At 38.7% G+C, this 19,306-nt stretch overlaps 1 protein-coding gene and 1 non-coding gene across 2 annotated transcripts in view; both read right to left on the bottom strand.

The window, feature by feature from the left end:
• Window positions 1–515: 515 nt before the first annotated feature.
• Window positions 516–19,306, bottom strand: part of kpnb3 (karyopherin (importin) beta 3) — a 29,014-nt gene continuing 10,223 nt past the window's right edge. Inside the window, exons 6-26 of the mRNA XM_053615411.1 lie at window positions 18,987–19,091; window positions 18,594–18,716; window positions 16,354–16,474; window positions 15,442–15,529; window positions 12,998–13,104; window positions 12,316–12,440; window positions 12,034–12,123; window positions 11,456–11,629; window positions 10,949–11,167; window positions 10,676–10,759; window positions 9,231–9,363; window positions 7,288–7,409; window positions 6,598–6,694; window positions 6,272–6,444; window positions 5,923–6,034; window positions 5,789–5,844; window positions 5,552–5,674; window positions 3,897–4,116; window positions 1,443–1,671; window positions 1,197–1,338; window positions 516–1,077 (exon numbers count right to left, since the gene is read on the bottom strand). Of these exons, the coding sequence (XP_053471386.1) occupies window positions 991–1,077; window positions 1,197–1,338; window positions 1,443–1,671; window positions 3,897–4,116; window positions 5,552–5,674; window positions 5,789–5,844; window positions 5,923–6,034; window positions 6,272–6,444; window positions 6,598–6,694; window positions 7,288–7,409; window positions 9,231–9,363; window positions 10,676–10,759; window positions 10,949–11,167; window positions 11,456–11,629; window positions 12,034–12,123; window positions 12,316–12,440; window positions 12,998–13,104; window positions 15,442–15,529; window positions 16,354–16,474; window positions 18,594–18,716; window positions 18,987–19,091 (2,730 nt within the window). The 3' untranslated portion in view covers window positions 516–990. The remainder of the gene's footprint in view (window positions 1,078–1,196; window positions 1,339–1,442; window positions 1,672–3,896; window positions 4,117–5,551; window positions 5,675–5,788; window positions 5,845–5,922; window positions 6,035–6,271; window positions 6,445–6,597; window positions 6,695–7,287; window positions 7,410–9,230; window positions 9,364–10,675; window positions 10,760–10,948; window positions 11,168–11,455; window positions 11,630–12,033; window positions 12,124–12,315; window positions 12,441–12,997; window positions 13,105–15,441; window positions 15,530–16,353; window positions 16,475–18,593; window positions 18,717–18,986; window positions 19,092–19,306) is intronic.
• On the bottom strand, window positions 18,382–18,518 carry LOC128602553 (small nucleolar RNA SNORA84). The gene has a single exon (XR_008384859.1). It is a non-coding gene; the product is annotated as a small nucleolar RNA SNORA84 (small nucleolar RNA).

The raw sequence follows: 19,306 nt of genomic DNA on the forward strand, positions 1-19,306 counted from the left end.
TGCAAGCACTTCAGAGTTTCCTCGATTTTGCGTTCATTTCTGCACTCGCTAAATCCAGGACAGACTGATAAGACATCCTGCATTGTTTCCCCTTCTATGAACTGGCTTTTCCACCACATTAATTTTATTTAGTGTTTGGTCCGACCACTGCTTTGGCTGAAAAGGCAGAACAGCACAATGTTCACGTGTCTCCGGTATGTACATGTTGGTACTCTACAGTAAAGCTGGGTTCAACTGAAATGTCTTCTAGACATTTTGCCCTCCTTCTTAAACATTCCACTTTCTTTAGGCCTTCACAACTTCATTAGAACTAATGAATTAGTTTTAACAAATATTAATGAGCTTTGGGGGTTGTGTATCAACATTTATGACTAGTGGACACGCATAGCCTCGTAATATTACTGACTAGATTTAAATGAATTTGTATTCGACGATACAGGCAACGCAGACTGTACAAATCACATGCTTAGATCAGAATACCTTTTGCATCTTTAAAAAAATAAATAAATAAAATCACAGAGACTCAATATCATGTGTTTTTATTTTTATATTCTGGAGTGAGTGGACAGAAGATTTGCTGTTAGCAATTACATCACATCTGCATGGGTGCAAAAATAACTGGCTTTCCCCTCTATCGGTAGACGCTACAGTCAATGGGGGATCCGTGTTTGAACTAAAGCTGCAAAAATGTAGATGAGCCAATCTCCTTAGTGTGAGACGATGGGACAACACAATTTGATAACCTGAACTATAAGTGGAACAGTTCCTACATTGGCAATATTTGAACATCTAATGTTGCCTCCAAACTCTCAATAAGATGAGCACAACGACTTCTGAGAATTGAATACTACACCCATTAAGGAGGGGGAGGGCATATCGGATCTTAGCCCTACAATCAAGTAATACTACAGTTTATTACTCAATGGGTGGGTCAGAGATTCGGGGTTGGAAAAAGTGACCTCTCTCTAAGGTGGACCATAAAGCCTTAATTTACGCTGTGTTAAGGAGATCCTGAATGGCCTTCTGGTGAGTTTCATTAAGCGTCGATACACACTGTGTCCAAAGTCCTCCAGAGACCTAAAGATTGGACATGAGAAAAACTTTCAGACACTAATACTGATGCCTCAGTCAGCGGTGATGTTCAGTCAACTCCATGTTGGCTATACGAATGGAGAAAAGGTTAACTGGTCACTCACTTGTACTTGACGAATGACATTTGCCAGTCTCTTGCTGCAGTGATCTTCAGCTTTAATAGATTCATTAGCAACCCCTTCAGCAATTATGAGGAATATCTTGGGAAGGTTTGCGTTGTCAGGTCCAAGAACAGTAGGATTGTTGCTTTAATAAAAATAAATAAAGACAAAACAATGGAGAATTGATTAGGATTCATCAAAACAGTTAATACCACCCAATATATATATGACCACAATGTTGGGACTCACCTTTCAATAAGATCACACAGATAATTAAATGTGTGAACAGCCTCTTCTTTGTCTTCATTGAGCGGCAGCCATGAAATCCAGTGTGGTAGGATCTCCTCAACATTGATGCATTCTGGTCGATACCTCATGACCTTGCCAACGGCAGAGATGCAGTTTTCTGTCGCGTTAACATTTTCCTTTGCTCTGGAATCCGCAGCCTGGATCACTCCAATCAGGAGAGGAATCGCTTCTGGGGGTGTTTGGGGAAGAAATTGCCATTAAATCAGAATCTAAGTAAATTGTTTGCCATTAAATCTGGGGGGGGGGGGGGAATTGTGATGAGCCAAAGCAGTTCTCCAAGTACATGTTCATGTACCTAATAGTTTATTAAAGTGATATTCAAATAAAATGTATTTTTGCCTACATCTTATAGCAGCCCTGCAAACTCACAAGAGGGTGGGGGGTGTGGCGGGGGTAGATCTGGGGGCATCCTCCACCATAAGAAAATTGTGAAAATAATAATTAAAAAAAAAAAAAAAAACACCACATGTTGACACCTTTTTGCCATACCAGCCACCTTGGGCCAAGAGGGCATGAGACACCTTGTTGCATACCCCGCTTTGTCATTTAAAAAAACACCACACGCAACACCTGGCCATTAGAACCTGTGCTGGACTCCCTTCACCTCTATTTTGGCCTCAACCTTCACCCAGGACCAGCTCCATCTGCACCTCTGCCTTGACTTAAGCTGTACTACATAAATAGAGTCTTTGTCGTTAAGCTCCCTCATTCTGGAAGAGACCTGTACAGATATCAGCTGGCTTCAGAGCTCTTTTTCTCATCTCTCTCATCTCATCATAAAAGTTTGTTAAAGCTGATCACAACTGCAACTTTAAATAATCCGCCAGACCCGGTGTTCCGGTTTAAAGCAAAGACTCCCGTGCACTTGCTCTAGACAGACAGCCAGACAACGAGAGCAGTGTATATGACGTCATACGCAAATATTTTAAAACTTGTTTCGCAACTTGGAAACATACAACTGAAGAAAAAAAAAAAAAAAGAAATGCTTCACTAATTTCACATATCTAAATCAAATACATTAGCAAACCGAACCGATCATGTTAACACGCAACCATGGTCAACACGATCACTCGGTAAAGAACACCGTGGGTCTTGATTCCTTACGTGTTCGTTTTTATTTCCCTTGTGACTCCCAATAACGACGGACGTTAAGATCAGACGGAAATACGGATGCAGCGGGAGTCGATCTTTAAATTCAGCAGAAGTATTCCGATGTATTCTGAACTGACCGACGTTCGCTTACATGCCAAGCAGGCATGGTTGGGAAAAGTTTGATGGGGTTGCGTTAGGGGAAAATATGCATCACGAGGCGCCGCACCACAGAGGTTTTATTGGGAAAAAGATGGCGACAGCTCGGGAGACTTCTGTGGTCTGACTCCAGCGTATTGGAAATTCGTCCATTTCCGATTCGTGTGAGGTGTAGGGACCATTCACATGTCACGCCTAAAAAAAAAAACACGTGGAAAACACCTGTGGCTCCCATGGTGTCCGCCGTTGCTAAGAATCCACGAGCTGCGCTCTCCATGACGACGAGTAAGTTTTTAAGCATAGGATGGATTTACAGCACCGTAAATCCCTTGGAGTAACTCTGCTCCTGGATTCATTTATGGAGAAGAGAAAAAAGGAGCACGCAATGTTCGGGTGCACCCCATCCTTCAATCCTTAGAAGAGACTGAGAACTTCACCAACTAACCCAAATTCTGAAAAGTTGGGATTTTTATTATCTCGAAAAACGCACGACGATGTCGTTATCTACATGAACCTGCTCACGTCAGCACCAGAACTGTTGGAAGCTTCATGAAATGGGTTTCCACAGCTGAGCAGCGTGGGGGCTGTCATACAGGTGTGATGGTCGGGTGTACACATACTTTTGGCCATATAGTGTATTTCCAGGACTAAAACTTCTAATACTCTGATGAGTTTAAATACTGGTGCTGGATGCGTCCTGCTTTTTTTTTGTTTTTTAAATAGGAAAATCAAACTATGTTCCAAAGTGTGCTTTTTAAATCATGAAGCAAGTTTGCTTGGGTATTTAATTCATTCGATCGGCTGACTAGTATACGTCACCTAGCCTAACGATATGTTTGTTAGTAAATTGGCGCTGTTAAATATAGTACTCTATTTTAGTGGATTTCTTTTACAAATTTACTCGAAATACCAATCACTTGAAAGAATCGGTTCTTGTGACAACACTTATAGAAAGGAAGGCATTTACATCTGAAACGTAATATTATGCCAGTAAAATCTGGCACTTATTCATAACTGACAAAACTGGGCATCAAACATTCCAACACAGGACCTTTTAAAAGATTGGTAGAGCCGATGTCTGAGGTCTAAACGTGACAATTCTGTGTTTTCGAAATGACATTTAATGGACTTCTGACATGAACTCACCTGTGCAGAAGGGCCTGTAGTTCTCTCCTCCAAACTGGGCCATGACTCCAATCCCATAAGCAGCAGCCTGCCGTACCTCTGGGCTAGTGTCACACAGGGCTTGCATCATGGGCCGCAAGAAGTACTCCGCATATTTGAATGAAGAAGGACTGCAGTGCTCAATCACATCATCGAAAATGCACAGACCCCACTGTCGGTCAGCCCAGGGCCGATGTGGGCACTACAAGAGAGAAATGAATTGGAGTATGGTCATTTGTGAAATAGCCATTTACTGTGTTGACTGTAAACACTGTGTCAGCAAAATTCTGTATACAGTTGAGAGCAAAAGTTCACATACACCTAAACTAAAACTATAAACATTCAAGTTATTTCCCCCCCCCCACAACTCCAGAGAGTTCATGTTGTCATAAATTTCTTGTTTTAAGACAGTTGGGGTATTTACTTTAATTCCATAAGAGGTCACTTCAAAATATTAGCTAAAGAGAGAGATTTATTTCACCTTGGATTAAGTAGCAGACGTTTACATGCACTTTGTCGGTATTTGGTGACCTTGCCTTTTAACTGCTTGAACTTTAATCAAATGCTTGCGCGTGCCCTCCACACGTTTCTCAGTACTTTATTGGAATTTCTGCTCGTTCACAAAATTTTGTGATGCGAGTCAGGGCTTCATGATTGCCTCTCTGATCATTTCACGCAGTTGTCTTTAAGCCATTTTGTTACAACTTTGGGAGGTATGCTTAGTATGTCCTGCCGGAAGATCCAGTTGTGACCAAGTTTGAACTTTCCGACGGAGATCTTGAGGTAGTAAGAATTCTAGATAATCTTCCTTCCTTATGATGCCATCTATTTTCTGAACATCACCAGTTCCTTCATTCACCCTTTCTCCTCCATATATTGTGCTGATCGGTATGGCCAAACTTGTGTCATCTGACCAGAGAGCACTCCTCCAAAAAGGAGATAACCTGCAAACTTCAGTCTAACTTTTTGTTGTTTTTTTTTTTCCCCCCTCAGTCAGTTGAACCTTTCAGGCTTTAAGACTGTTCAACCCTGGGACATCTTTTGAGATGTTTTTTCCAGGCTTGTACTACAGCTTCTTTCAGCTGTATTTTTTTCGAAGTCCTTTGTTGTGTTGGCAGTGTAATTTGGGTCACTGTCCTGATGGATGATGGCTGCATTTCTCTAAAATAAAATCAGCTTCTTTTTTTTTGCCACTACTGCTATAAAATCCATCAAAAACTGCTACTCCATTAAGCTAGCCTTTTGGGTCATTTTTATTTATTTATTTTTTTTGCCTAGCCTTGCATAGAGATTATGTAAATGTGCAAATATATTGACAAGCAGGGAGGGTCACCATCCTGTAGAACACCTTCCAGCAGAAAAATAGAGCCCCTGACTTTCACAGAAATATTTCATTTATTTTAGGTGCCGTCAAACTGTAAAACCGAAGCAGTCTTTAAAAACGCTGGGTACAGCTGTATATCAAATGTACACACACAGAATCTTACCCAATAAATACAGAGGACGAGATGAAAACAAGATCGTATGAATTATAACCGGCCAAGTAAGACGACTTGTATCAGATTATAATATCATTGCAATAATATCAGTTAAGAATTATAGAAAGAAATAAAAAATGAAAATCAGACTGTACTTACTATAAGATTGACTATAAGCTGTAAAAGCTGCTCAAACCAAGGAAGCACTTTCTCTTTGTAACTGCAGAACACAGCATGCAAAATGTCCGACACCTTGGTAAGAATGTATACATCATTCTCGTCCTGCGGGAGGAGGGAAATGCGCTATTAATTACATCAAGATGGAATTTACCTAGCACATCTGAATGATTCATATTTTAAAAACACTTATACTCTTGGGTGTAAAAGCACACTTACCTCATCTTGTAACGTTTCTTCAACTTGCTCGTCATAATCCTCATCTTGTCTTTTGGCTGTACAGAAAGAGAGAGAATGAGTTGTTTGTACTTGATGGAACACTTCATTCTTGGTAGCTTGCGATCAGAGCTCACCTTGTCGGAGCTCTTGGTTTTTAAAGTGCTCCTCCAGTTTGCTTTTCAGAATGCCTCCCATCTCCTCGAAGTGCTCACTGTTTAGACAGCCATCTCCCATTAACTCAATGCACTGGGTGAAAGACAGAGACACACATAAGGAAAAGAAAGGACAAGTGGATCCCAACAAGAAATGTGTAAAACCCAGCTGACTTCTTGCATACACTGATGAACACCCCCACCCACAAAAAAAAAAAAAAAGAAACATTTAATTTCAAATCATATATTACTGCTATAAAACAAAGTTATTAAATGTGAGAAACAGTAGGATTTTTTTTTTTTTTTTAAAGACCAAAGTGAACCGTAGTACCTTAGCAAAAGAGTGCATGATCTCTGACAGCACATCTGAATCTGGCTCGGTGCCAATAGCTTTGATGAGAGCATCACACATGAAATGCCACATCTGAGTGAGGTACTCGGGACCCCTCACACGAGCACATTCCAACAACAGAGGCATGGACTCGGCAGCAGCTACTCGCACACATGGAGACTAGGTTAAGGATTATAATAACTGAAATATGTATGGAGAAAAAAAAAAAAAAAAAAAAAAAAAAAAACAAAACACACACACAGATAAAACACTATAGATGTACCTTACAAGTACACAGAATAATAATCTAGGCAAACAAAGGATATCATCATGGAAGTAGAATTTAAGCAAAGGAACCATCAGCTTGACAACTTGCTCTGTATACTCCACAAAACCTTCCTTTAGCTCCTTTGCATAGCACACCTGTAAACAGGAAGGATAAGAAGCGGATAAAAGTTTTTTTAAAAAATAAATAGATAAAAATGCCCTTGGCAAAAGAGTAGGGGAGGGGAGAGTTAGCTTATTACAGCCTGTTAATTCATTAGGACAAAAGTCATTGTTATAGAATGTATGGCAAGAATGCATGCTGATTATGTGAAGAAAACAAAGCTATATATTGTTTTGGAATTCATTTCAAATTTCCAGCTTTAATTCGAGTTTTAATGTCACAGTATTTACATGCCAATAAGGCAAACAGTGTAGCGGAATTAAAACCCCAAGAAACATAAAACGTGTCTAGTGCGTGCTATTCGTTAAACGTGCTCATTTATTCATTAAACACGGTTTAAAATGTGTTCATTCATTCACTCCCCTTATCGTACGTGAAACAAGTAGGTTAGTGTGTCAAAAATTCAGGAAGTGAATGTTTTAACACTTAGCATTTCACATGTTAAAAAGGAAAAAAAAAAAAAAAAAAGTTTCCATAATGGTAAGTTGTTTTTTTTTTTTTTTTTTTTTTTTTAAAGGAGAGTGCACACATGTACACCATGGGTTTCAATTCATAATTCAAAACATACCAGCATCTGACAAGCTGTAGCTTTTTCTTCTAATCCGGCAGTCTTGATGCCAAAGCTCTGCTGGTCTCCAAGATTCACAAACTCCCAACCATCATCTTCAGACATATTCTCCATGTCCTGGGCTGAGAGGGTAAAACATGCATTTAGAGGAAACCGGCGTGAAACAAGGTAGCATTAAACGTGCGTGATGTGATTTCTCCTTGTGTCTGTCTTGTGTCCACAATACCCTGAAGACAGTTGGGTCCGAGATCAACAGATGCATATACAATAGATCATAATTTGTGTGTGTGTATATATTAGCACTATGAGTTTAATTTCTGTAGATTGGTTAGTCTGTTTATGTGTACTGGTATTTATTGCACCAAATAACTATGCAGCATAGAGTTTAATCCCCTCATTATGTACTGGTATGAATTATGGGTAATTACAGGCTGCCGTAAGCTGTGAAATAATTTCACACGTTTACAGGTAAATTGTTAGGCTACGTAATGATACGAATAGGTTAGAGAATGACACATTGACTATGGCACAATAGTGTTTTTAACACTGTTAGAAGAGCACACCGACCAAACAACAAGGTGAGACGGTTTTCAACACCAAAACTTTCCTTGCCCAGATGGCTGGCTAATGAGCAAATTTAAATTCCCAAGAGCCTTTCTCTTGGAAGTACGTGCTGCGGTGGTCCTAGTTAGCTTCTAGCTGGCAAGTAACTTTCAAACAGAAACAGGAAAAAAATCCATCACCCCAGTTGGCTAATTCTGTTTCCTCAAAGAAGGCATCCAATAAAACGTGATTAAACAAGGAATGCATTCATTACAAAAAAAAACAAAAACATACATTAAAATCAGTATAAAAAATAGAAACATCTATTGCTCATCTCAGAGCCTACAGATTATTGAGTTTGATGCTCCTGTTTATTCATATTGTGGTGACTTCTTGTCATTATAAAATACATGTATTACAATTTTACATTTGTTTTGCGTCAGTATAAGCTCATGAAGCCTGCGCTGAGATTTGTCTCGTATCGTGGCTTTAGTGTACCGTCTCATGCCCGTTATTACATTGTGCACTACTGTATTACAGATTTAATTTAAAATGGATTAAATTGATGTTTGGTCAGCTATCTACACAATAAGCATAATGACAAAGTTAAAACAAGGTTTTAGACATTTTTGCAAATTTATTAAAAAAAAAAACTGGACAGTGAAGTCTCTCATTTAGAAGTACTCAGGCCCTTAAATCTCAAAGCTTTGCACAGCTGGATTTGGGAAGTTTCTCCCATTCTTCCTAGTAGATGATCTTAAGCTCAATAAGATTAGATGGGGAGCATCTGTAAACAGCCATCTTCAGGTCACTTTACAGATGTTCTATGAGGTTCAAGCCTGGCCTTTTGCTGGGCCACTCAAGGATATAATACTGAAGGCACTACTGCATTGTGTTGGCTGTGTGCTTTGGGTCATCTGAGATCATGTGCACTCGAGCAGGTCTTCAATATTCTTCTCATTAGACCAGAGAATTATGTTGTAATCTCACTGTGCTCCTGGGAACATTCAAAGCTTGAGAAGTAGTTTTATACCCTTGCCCAGGATTTATAGGTGTAATTTTCTCCTATTAACTAACGTGTCACTTTAACCTTTACCGGTAGTGTCCGACATACACCTGAAATGTAAGCAAGTGTCAATGCAGTTCGGTTCCACCACACTAACTTTGTGCTCTGTACGCTACTACCTCTGCTACATCCACCTGAAAGAAGCCAAATTCATCTCTCCAGTATTTTTCATTGCGATATTCAAGATAAAATACTCATACCTAGTCTTTATGTTTATTTAAAAAAAAAAAAAAGAAGGAAAAAAAAAAAGGACATAAAAAGTGATCAATTAAATAAACAATAAAAGTGAACAGCAAAAACGTTGCCAAGTAAAGAGTCCAGAATTGTGACTTACTATCTAAGAGAGCTACTTCTGGCTTGATTGAAGCAGTTTTCATAAGTGGTCCCATAACCACAGGAAGGTACTGCTGGAATTCTTTGCCCAGAATCTTGCACATCCTGGCCCATGCGGAGATCATGTAGGAGATCTGCAGATGAACATGCAGCAGCAATCAGTATGAATCAATGTGCAATAAAACTCTGGCACTGTTGCAAAACCATATTTCTATGGAAAGAATTAAGAAGGTAAAGAGAAGATATTAATGGAAATTAAAGTAACAAGAACTGGGTCAATGAAGTTTGTCCCAAATAGTGCACTTGTAGCCTTGCAATCCTTTTTTGTACAGGTCTGTGAGGACGTAGGTTGTTCCAGTGGCACCATGTGGCAACCTCCGCATCAAAGCAGACACAAACATCAGCTTACAAAAGGCCCTTGTTCCGACTGCTAGCAAGCACGATCTTGACTATTCAGTATTCAGGATGTTGCACAATTTCTAGGTCACTAATGAAATTTAAGGAAATTTGAGATTTTCATGCTTTTACACAAACATGGCGTCAAGTCAAGGTCAAGTGCACGCCGTCATTATAGCAAAAAAAGGGGGACGTACCAAATACTAGGAAATTCAGAAATTCATGCAAATATTTCTAAGATCCTTCTTTTCACTCGAGTTATTGCTGGTCATAGGTGCGGAAAACCTTTGTGCTAAATTGAAAGGATTTGCAGAAAGATTTGTATAAGAACTTGGACAGTGCGAATTTTGGACATTTAGCCTCTGTACACCACAATGGATTTGAAATGAAGCAATCAAGATGTAATTGAAGTGTAGACAGCTCTAATTCAAGGGGTTTAACAAAAATATTGCCTTAACAGTTTAGGAATTAGTTATTTTTTTGTGTCCCACCATTTTCACATTTCTATTGTGGTGGCGTAAAGAGGCAAAATTACAAGAAAATAAATAAAAACAAATAAATTTGTGGCACTGCCCAAATACTTATATATATATATATATATATATATATATATATATATATATATATATATATATATATATATATATATCTATCTATCTATCTATCTATCTCTCTATCCCTCTATCCCTCTATCTATCTAACCCTATCTGCTAACCCTATCCCTTAACCCTATCTGCTCCAGGGGCACTATATCACCGCTGACCCTGTGCTTTAACACCAACTTACTAACAAGCTGGAATATGCAAAGAAAATTTCACTGCACTGTAAATGCATGTGAGACGAATAAAGGCTTATCAGTTGTTTGCTTCCAACCATGTAGCAACATTTTGTCGAGGGCCCACATGATCTGGTGTCTACAAACTTTTGCCCATATAGTGGGTATTATACATTATGAGCACTTGATGAAAAGCATCTTCATGTGGTCCATATGAACATCGTAATATTCAAACCGAGCTTAACTACAATCTCCCTGTTAAAAGCAACACTCACCTGCGGGTCGTCATCCTCCAGGTCATTAAAGTCCGTCTGTGTCTTGAGGAGCAGCTGCATCACCGCTGAGGCGTCATGCATAAACTAAAGTGAGAAAATAAAGAAGTCGTTTATACACACTTGCTTTAAAGGACTGTGTGATCCTACACAACAGAGGCAACTTTTTCAATAACATTCCTCGGTTGCTCAGTGTTATGCTTATCTTTTGTTAAGCTTTTGAATCACTGACTGCAGCGGAAGATAGTACAAGAGATGTGTGCATCTAACACTAACCTTCTCTTTGCCCACAGCGAGACCGATTAGACTGATGCACTCGATGGTTTTGCCTCTTAGCAGACGAAGCTCCTTCTGTACAGCGTTCTCTACGATGTGTTTAAGGGAGGGCATGAAAAGATCATAGTAAGGAACAAACCTCTCCTCTGCTGTGTCAGCCACAGATGCAATGGAGGTCACCACCTGTTCCAGCACCAGCTTGGTACCTTTCTGAATGAGCTGAAGAAATCAGGAAAAAAAAAAAAAAATTCCTCTTCATTGAACCTTATACCTTGGAAACTCTAGATTGAATTACCTAATATAATAGTTGCCCTAATGGTAGTTAACTGGCTAGCAAATAAGGGTAATGTTAGTAGCAAACTTTCCACTGGTGGTAGATAATTAATGAGGGAATGTTTGGTAATTAGGTAGCTGGCTGGGTTAGTTAATGGTGGTGACGGAGTGACGTGTTAAATACTGGAGCAAAAGCACATTGTTACAAAATGATGCCAACTTCTCTAAACAGACCTCCTGGAGCTTAGCCACCATGATGACATGGAGGTGCTGAACTAAATTATCCAGGTAGGGAATGAGAAGAGCTTTGGGGCAGTCTTCAGTGAAGTTAATTAGAGCTGCCGCAGCATGAGCCTGAACACGAGGGTTCGACTGGTCTTCCATGGTCTGGAGAAGGGCAGAGATGACCTATAACAACAAAGGGAGCATGCTCAGAACAGTGAGGGTAGAACATTTGATCTAGTAGTACATAGGAATCAAAAGTCACCCATGTTTAACAAATTGTACAATAAATATGTAAAAACAATCGTACTGTTTGGTAAAGCCTCAACACTAAAAGGTATTTCGAAGCGATTTCCAACAAGGACTAAAAACAGAAAGGTTGCAGTTTTAGATTTTCTCTCAAAGTAATTGGGTCTCTTCATGTATTATGTGTAGTATTACCAAACATCTAAACCATAACTCGTTGTCTTGATACTATAACGGGATCAAAAGCACTTGGCACATAGCGCACTCAGACACATTCCAGTTTACACATTTCACTTAGTATATAAAGTGTTCAGGTGAAACCCTGTGCTCTGTGAAAACAATACCTTGTCATGGAATTTCTTTTGGAAAGTAGGAGCAAAATCTGTGGCCATCTGACCAATAGCATTACAAGCTGCATATCGAACTCTGGGATGCTGGAAATAAATAAAAAAATAAAAGGAAGAAACATGACCCACGGCTGTTGAGGTAGAAATGATACCGTGTAGCAATGTGACATTAAGCACATCCGTAGATGAATAATGAGACTAATGTTTGTGGATCTCAAGATCAAAGCATCTAAAGATAACCAAGGTGTTCAGTGTAACAGTAAGTTGGTCAATACTCACAGGATCTTGGCAGAACAGCAGGACAAAACTGACGATTTCATTCAAAATGGACTCCATCTGCTGATGACAGCCTTCACCGATAGCAGAGAGTGCCATAAGACCGGCATGTCTGTACCTCCAGTCCGCTGTGCCACAAACAAAACAAATATTAAGATTAGTAAAGACACTCAGCAAGGCATCACCTTCTAAGAGATCAAAGGTTGTGAAGAATTAAAAATAAATGTGTCAAATGCTTGCAGAAAGCTGATTCTAATGGATTTATTTGAATCAGATTACCAAAACTGGTAGACTACCTCAAAGCCATGTACTGTATACATGAATATAGTGTAAATAGGCAGAAATGTTGCAGCGAAATGGCCTCAGTTCCAGTTAGTCGGAGTATCGACTCAGCCAAACTGAAGATTTCTGCATATTATGCAGATGAGCTCAAAATCTAATTGGGGTGGAACTTTTCTGACCCAAAATGCTAAACTCATCACTCTTGCCTGAGCCACAAGAGGGAGTACTACCACTTGAATAAGTCTTCAAGAAGAATTCAAGTAAAAACAAGAGGGGTCCAGCATATGCTCCAGCAAGAGCCTGAACCCCTAAAAAGTCAGACAACGATTAGCAGAAGCAGCAGGATTCCAGCAGTTATTACTTGGATCCCTAAATACTTGGAAGCGTGTCTGTATGCACTTACGGTTCTGTAGCATCTGCATAATGTGTTGTTTAATCATGGGCAGCACAATTTTGCCTCCAAGGCCACAGGCAATTCTGTCTAGAGCACTCTCACCGGCCACAGCGTTACTGGGAAGAAGAAAATATTCAGTGAAGCCTAATAAAGGGTTGTTTTTTTTTTTTTAAAACACACTTTTAAAAAAAAAAAAAAAAAAAAAAAAAACACCACTTTTAGTATGCAATATGAACACTGCTTTAAAACACACGTTGCACAAAACAGCTTAAATTTGCCCTTCTTGAACATCCAATGAAGCTTGGATCAAATTACTCACTGCAGATATTGCAGTTTAATGAACTACAAACAGTTTTGGATCTACTTTAATCTACTTCACGTCACAGACGCACAGAATAGAATTCTAAACAGGAATAATACTGGCGATAGATTAGTTCAGAGCTCTACATAGGTAGTTAGGTGTTACACTTTTAGTCAGTCACAGTATGATAACCTGGATATTGTTTGATAGTGGACTGATAGTGATATAGGGTATCAGTACACTTAAAAAAATAAATAAATAAATAAATAAAAACCCAACATGCCAGTGGGGAAAATTAGAGGAAATAGTTATTACAAAATCTTTGTACAACAGCGTCTATGCACATCCTGGTTAGGTATAACAAAAAGAACAAAGGAAACAAAAAGATTAATTCCCCTATTTGATGTTCTTTGTGGGAGAAGATTTCTGGACCTGTGTCTGTTAAGTAATGTCAAAGGACATGTGTAGTAATCATGATCAATCTGCACAGGGTAAGCATAAAATCACAGAGATGGGAATTGATTTCAGCCATGCTCAGCACAAAATCTCCTTTGGGGGTTTGAAGGACTGTTCTAGGTTAAAAAAAAAAATTTTAATCAAAAGGGGAAACCACATGTAAAAAAAACAAAACAAAAAACAATGCTGTAACTGTACAGTGTAATTCCTACTAATCCCAGTCTGCACTTTGAGACCATTAATTATTTAATTTCAGCACCGATATCCTGTGGTACACAAACAAAAAAAAAAGAATTGTCAGATGTCCAAATATTTCTGGACCTGTCTCAATACAGTACCCTCCAGTATTGCTCGTACCCTTCACTAAATTCAGTAAAAATAATAAAGAGCAAGCAAATAATATGCAAGTAATATTTTGAGCTCAAATACACAGTGATATCGTTTACGTTCACTGAATTATTTTAACACAAAATAAAACACAATGTTTTATTTAAGCAGTACATTTTTCTTTCCACACGACACTTATTGCAGAATAACTGGCATCCCTACAAATATTTTTTTTCTAGGCCTGCAAATAACAGCACGAAGTCTTTCTTTAAATGTCAAACGAATTTGGGAGACACTTGTAGGAGTCTTAGCCCTGCGCCACGCCAAACATTTTAAGCGCCTTCATTAGGTTTGTGAATGTGGGCTTCGATCTTCAAGTCACAAGACAGGTTTAACAAAAGGCAAGCTTATGCGTCAGGATGTTTCCAACCACAAGGTGCCAAGACTTAAGACCCATTCTATACAGCCTGCAGAGTTGCCAAGTCTGCTTATAATAAGCAACTTTTCCCTTTTTTTTTTTTTTTGAAGTCTCTTGGGGGGGGTAAAACAACAGGTCACGCTTTTTTGGGTTGTTTTTAAAAAAAAAAAAAAAAAAAAAAAAAAAAAAATGGTTTCTTGTTAGGAAAATCTGACATTACTATTTTCCACCAATTCATTGACTGTCTGCTCACAGCCTCACAATAATATTAGGTCATATACGGTAATTCGTCCTCCCACAAATCCCCACGTGGACCTATCCCACATCCCTCCTCACCTCATCGGTGAAAAATCATGTAGATAGATGATAGTCAGTATGGTGGACATAGATAGACATGTGCACATTTCCAAGTATGGCAAAAAGTACAACAAAGACTGGGAAAAAGATAAACAACTTAAGGTTGATGGTGCAGGGGAGGAGAGGGATATAATAAGCAAACAATAAACATTTTTGAAATGCATCTTTTTCATAATGTATTAATCTATTATTATTATTATTATTATTATTATTATTATTGTGGATCAGATTAATATGATGCTGAGGCCACAATAGGCTATAATTATATCGGGGCTTGTTTTTGAAGCGGAGGTTGCTTATTTGTCTCGCGGGAGCTGGCAACACTGACAGCTTGCTGCCACTTCAGCGGCAGACGCATAAGCTGCCCAAATGCCCACAAATCTCTCAGCTAGTCTGCACACTTTCCACTGCACACATTCTGAGCTTCAAAAGTGTGGTTTACATATTCTTTCTTTCGGAAGACAAAACATTTCTGAGCTATGCATATCTATTCTATTCTATTCAGTCTGAAAAAGACTGCCACACTTACTTTAACCTGGAAGGACATTCCCAGTTTCTTTTCACACTTCTTTATCGAATGGAAATTCTTTTTACCTGTCAAAATCATCATCTTCTAATTCATCTGCCATTGCCCACTCCTCATCCTCCTCCAAGTCCACCATCATAGACAACATCTGCGGCACTGGGGAACACAGTTTTTAATCCTTTACCAATTAGAAATGCATTACTTGCATAATCCATTTCATTTATTTTTTTTGTTGTATTGACCTCTGTGGAACTACGAATGCGTCACTCATTTCTCACACACTCGAGAGCTTCCAAATTAAATTGTGTATATACACATGGGTATATATGCATGCACAATCAATACGTCAATACAAAGATAGGAAATCTGAAATAATCTTTGTCCACATAAAACTACTAGACCTGCACAATTTAAAAAAAAAAAAAAAAAAAAAAAAAAAAAAAAAGTGTATTGTGAGAGCCAGGCCAATTTCTGCAGAGATTTAATAAAGCTCACAAATTGATGTCACGATCATAAGTTTGTTTTTTTTAATCCTTCATATTAATATTAATATGCCTCAGAAAAGTTGCCTCAGCAGAGGAAAAACCATCATTAAGGACAGCTCTCACCCTGGCTTTGATCTGTTCAATCTGTTGCCCTCAGGGAGACGTTACAGGTGCATCAAAACAAGGACTAATAGATTTAAGAATAGTTTTTTCCCCAAAAGCTATTACCATTCTAAACACATACATGTACCGAGTTCACAGCATATGTATATAGTGTCTCAAAACTGTGCATTTCATAGTACCTCCCCCATCCGCCCCAATAACTTGTTTATTTATCTTGTTTATTTATCTTGTTTATCTGTTTATTCTTCTTGTTTATTCTATGTACATGTTGGCACGGAACAAAAAAGGAGTGGCTCTTAATTTCATTGTACATGTGTATAGTGACAATAAAAAGGCATTCATTCATTCATATTACAGTATTTTGTCCATTACCACTCTGAGCCACAATGGCGGTGTGTTTCCTCAACATGGCAGCAGCCGTTTCAGAGAGTGTTACAATAACTTCAAGGGCCAGCTGCCTCTGCATGTTCGTTAAACTTGTATCCGCGCACAGCTGGAGCACACAGGAAAAAAAATAAAATAAAAAGATTAAAACCATCATCTACTCAAATCATTAAACATACCAAGAATTTCCATTTAACTTGGCAACCAAATGCAGGGTGTCTGCAGGTTATGTATATGTATATAAATATAGATGAACATCTTCTGCATACGCTTTTTGAGAAAAAATGTGAAGGGAATCTCTGAGACAGAAATGAATGGCGCTTTGTGACCTTTCCCCTTTAAATGTTAGAAGGACAAACACAAAGGAAGAAAGTGTTTCCACATTTAAAAGAAATATGTAGCCCATGTCATGAAATACGGTCATGTCCCTGGATGTATTTTGGCTGCATGTTCATCTCTCCCTGCCCCTCCCTCTCTCTACTAGCTGGTTTGGATATCCCACAGGAGAACGTGATCCGACATGGGGATTGACGGATTGTGAATGATCTAATCACATTTGAAGAATAAAAATCAGACTGCTGGCAACAATGGCTACACATTTGAGTCCAAATTTCTAATGATCATTACCATGTAATGATTTCTGAATTGATAGATTTGACACTTTGTTGTAGGCCTTTTATTTTTTCCCCCCTCTTTCAACCAAGAAAGTGCCTTGTTTCTGTGGAATCTCTAATAAATATAGCTAACCGACGTTCCAAAATGAACAGGATGTTCACGTAATATACTGCAATATGATGTGACTCGGCCAGTTTTAATATCCAAACCGAATTAATATTATGACATCTAGGTAGCGAGCTCATTTTTCTTCATCTTACCTTCAAGGGGTTTCAGTTTGCTAATGTTGCCTCTCAATAAGAGCTTCAGGTGTGGCTGAGGGCGTGTGCAACCACACACTTAATTATCATTACATAACTCCTAGAAAACACATTTAGCATAAGCACAAATACTGCACGGGATATCAAAGTCACATGAGCTTGTCATAATGACTGAATACTACTCCCAAAAATTATTTGTGGAGCGTAACTTTATTCAAAAAAAAAAAAAAAAAAATTAAATAAAAAGTCATTTTAGCTTGTTTTCCCACTCACTTACATGGGAATGGGTGGGGTTCCAAATTGTACTGCAGCCAACCACAGTGGGGCAGGAGATGAAATGAGGTGAATGAAAGCAATTCATTTAAAATGTAGTCGCTTCACAAACCTCTTGCATAAATGTAGTGCAGGTATACACACAGGGGTTTACGGTAACTGGGTGCTTTGCTGCTTGAATGATGGTTACTGTGAAATCCTGTATATACACCGCCTCCAGTTTTTACTGTGATGTGGACAGCAAGCAACAATTTTAATCACTTGCTAATCGTGAATGATTAGATTTTACACTTCACTGTTGGGCTTTTAACTAAAATGTGATCTATATACTAACGAAAATAAAATCCATTGACGGTATGCTTGACCTGCCTAACATCAAACACGCATGTCAGGTCAGCGAAACATTTTTTACGATATCCATTTTTGAAGGGTCTCTCATGGTTTCATCCTCCTGCCAGCACCACAGCTATTCAAATATATCATTTTAAAATGTATTGAAAGAAGGAAGGAATCCACCACAGAAGACCGATGAGAAACATGAAACGTTTCCATATTTTTGCGTAATATGCCTTCGATGCTCGTGTTAAGTTTCTGTAAGCAGTACAGAATCAGACTTTAGTTGTCATCAATGTGCCATTTCTAACTATAAATATGTGAACGTTTCTATTAGTGCAGATCCAAGCACATAAACCGTGATTTATACTGCTATACAGCCTACCAAGAGTTCTAATGCCCCTAAAGCAACAAGAAATACAGAGGTATTGAGCAACAGCAAATTAATGGTCTTTCACATCATTTTGATAGGATATACAATCACAAGCTTAATGCAAAACAATAAGATCAGAAGTATTGTTCAATAGTGAGCATTGAATGTTTCTCCAGCCGGGCTTTGGAAGTCACAGAGGTAGGCAACCCCCAAGCATTAAACTGAAGCAGTTACTGTTTGCCTGTGAAATACAACCTTGATGAACAGCACAGATGAGCAGCTTCAAGGAACCACCAGGCACAAACAATTCCACCTAGAGGATTTCTTTGTATGGCTACGAGAAATTCAATTTTCAATGTATTCAACGTGTATACCTTGAGACAGAGTTGTAAAGTGGCCTCCAAGTTTGGTCTCAGGTATTTAGGGGCGGTGTCAGCGATTTCCACAAGTGACTTCAGCACGGAATCATCACCTTGGTAACAGGATTCATTGACTGCCTGGATTACAGTAGGGAATAATTAAAGGCATTTTGCTATCTGCCAAAAACTTCGTCAGGTTTAAATAAAATGTAAACCATACTGAACAAAACTCTGAAAAAAATGGTTAGGGGTGCCTCAAATTCTACATCTTGCAAAGAACAAATGGTATTTAGACCGGTAATACCAGATACTGGTTCCAAGACAGAACGTTTACCCAGAAAAAGTACCCATAAAAGGCACTAACATTAACCTGCTTGAACTAATCTGAGGCACGTAGTTATTGCTTACCTGTAGTACGCCAGGCAGGAGATCCGAGAAATGTTTAAGTATTGCCATATTGCTCTCGTTGGAGAGAATAAAGGAGGCAGTTGCACGTGCTGCGAGTGTATGTATCTAAAAGGTGGATTGAAAGAGTGAAAGAGGTTAGAAATGATGAAGAATAACAAACAGAAAGAGAAGATCTTTCTCCCACATCAGTCCATGGTGTTGAGCAAGGACGTGTTGACTTGCCAGTTTCAGCCATGGGCTAACGATGAAAATAATGAAGCTACAAATAAACTATGACTATATTTTACACTCATTACATTCAAACCCGAAAACAACCAGCA

The sequence above is a fragment of the Ictalurus furcatus genome, chromosome 26 (assembly GCF_023375685.1).
Source record: "Ictalurus furcatus strain D&B chromosome 26, Billie_1.0, whole genome shotgun sequence".
Taxonomy (NCBI): Eukaryota; Metazoa; Chordata; class Actinopteri; order Siluriformes; family Ictaluridae; genus Ictalurus; species Ictalurus furcatus.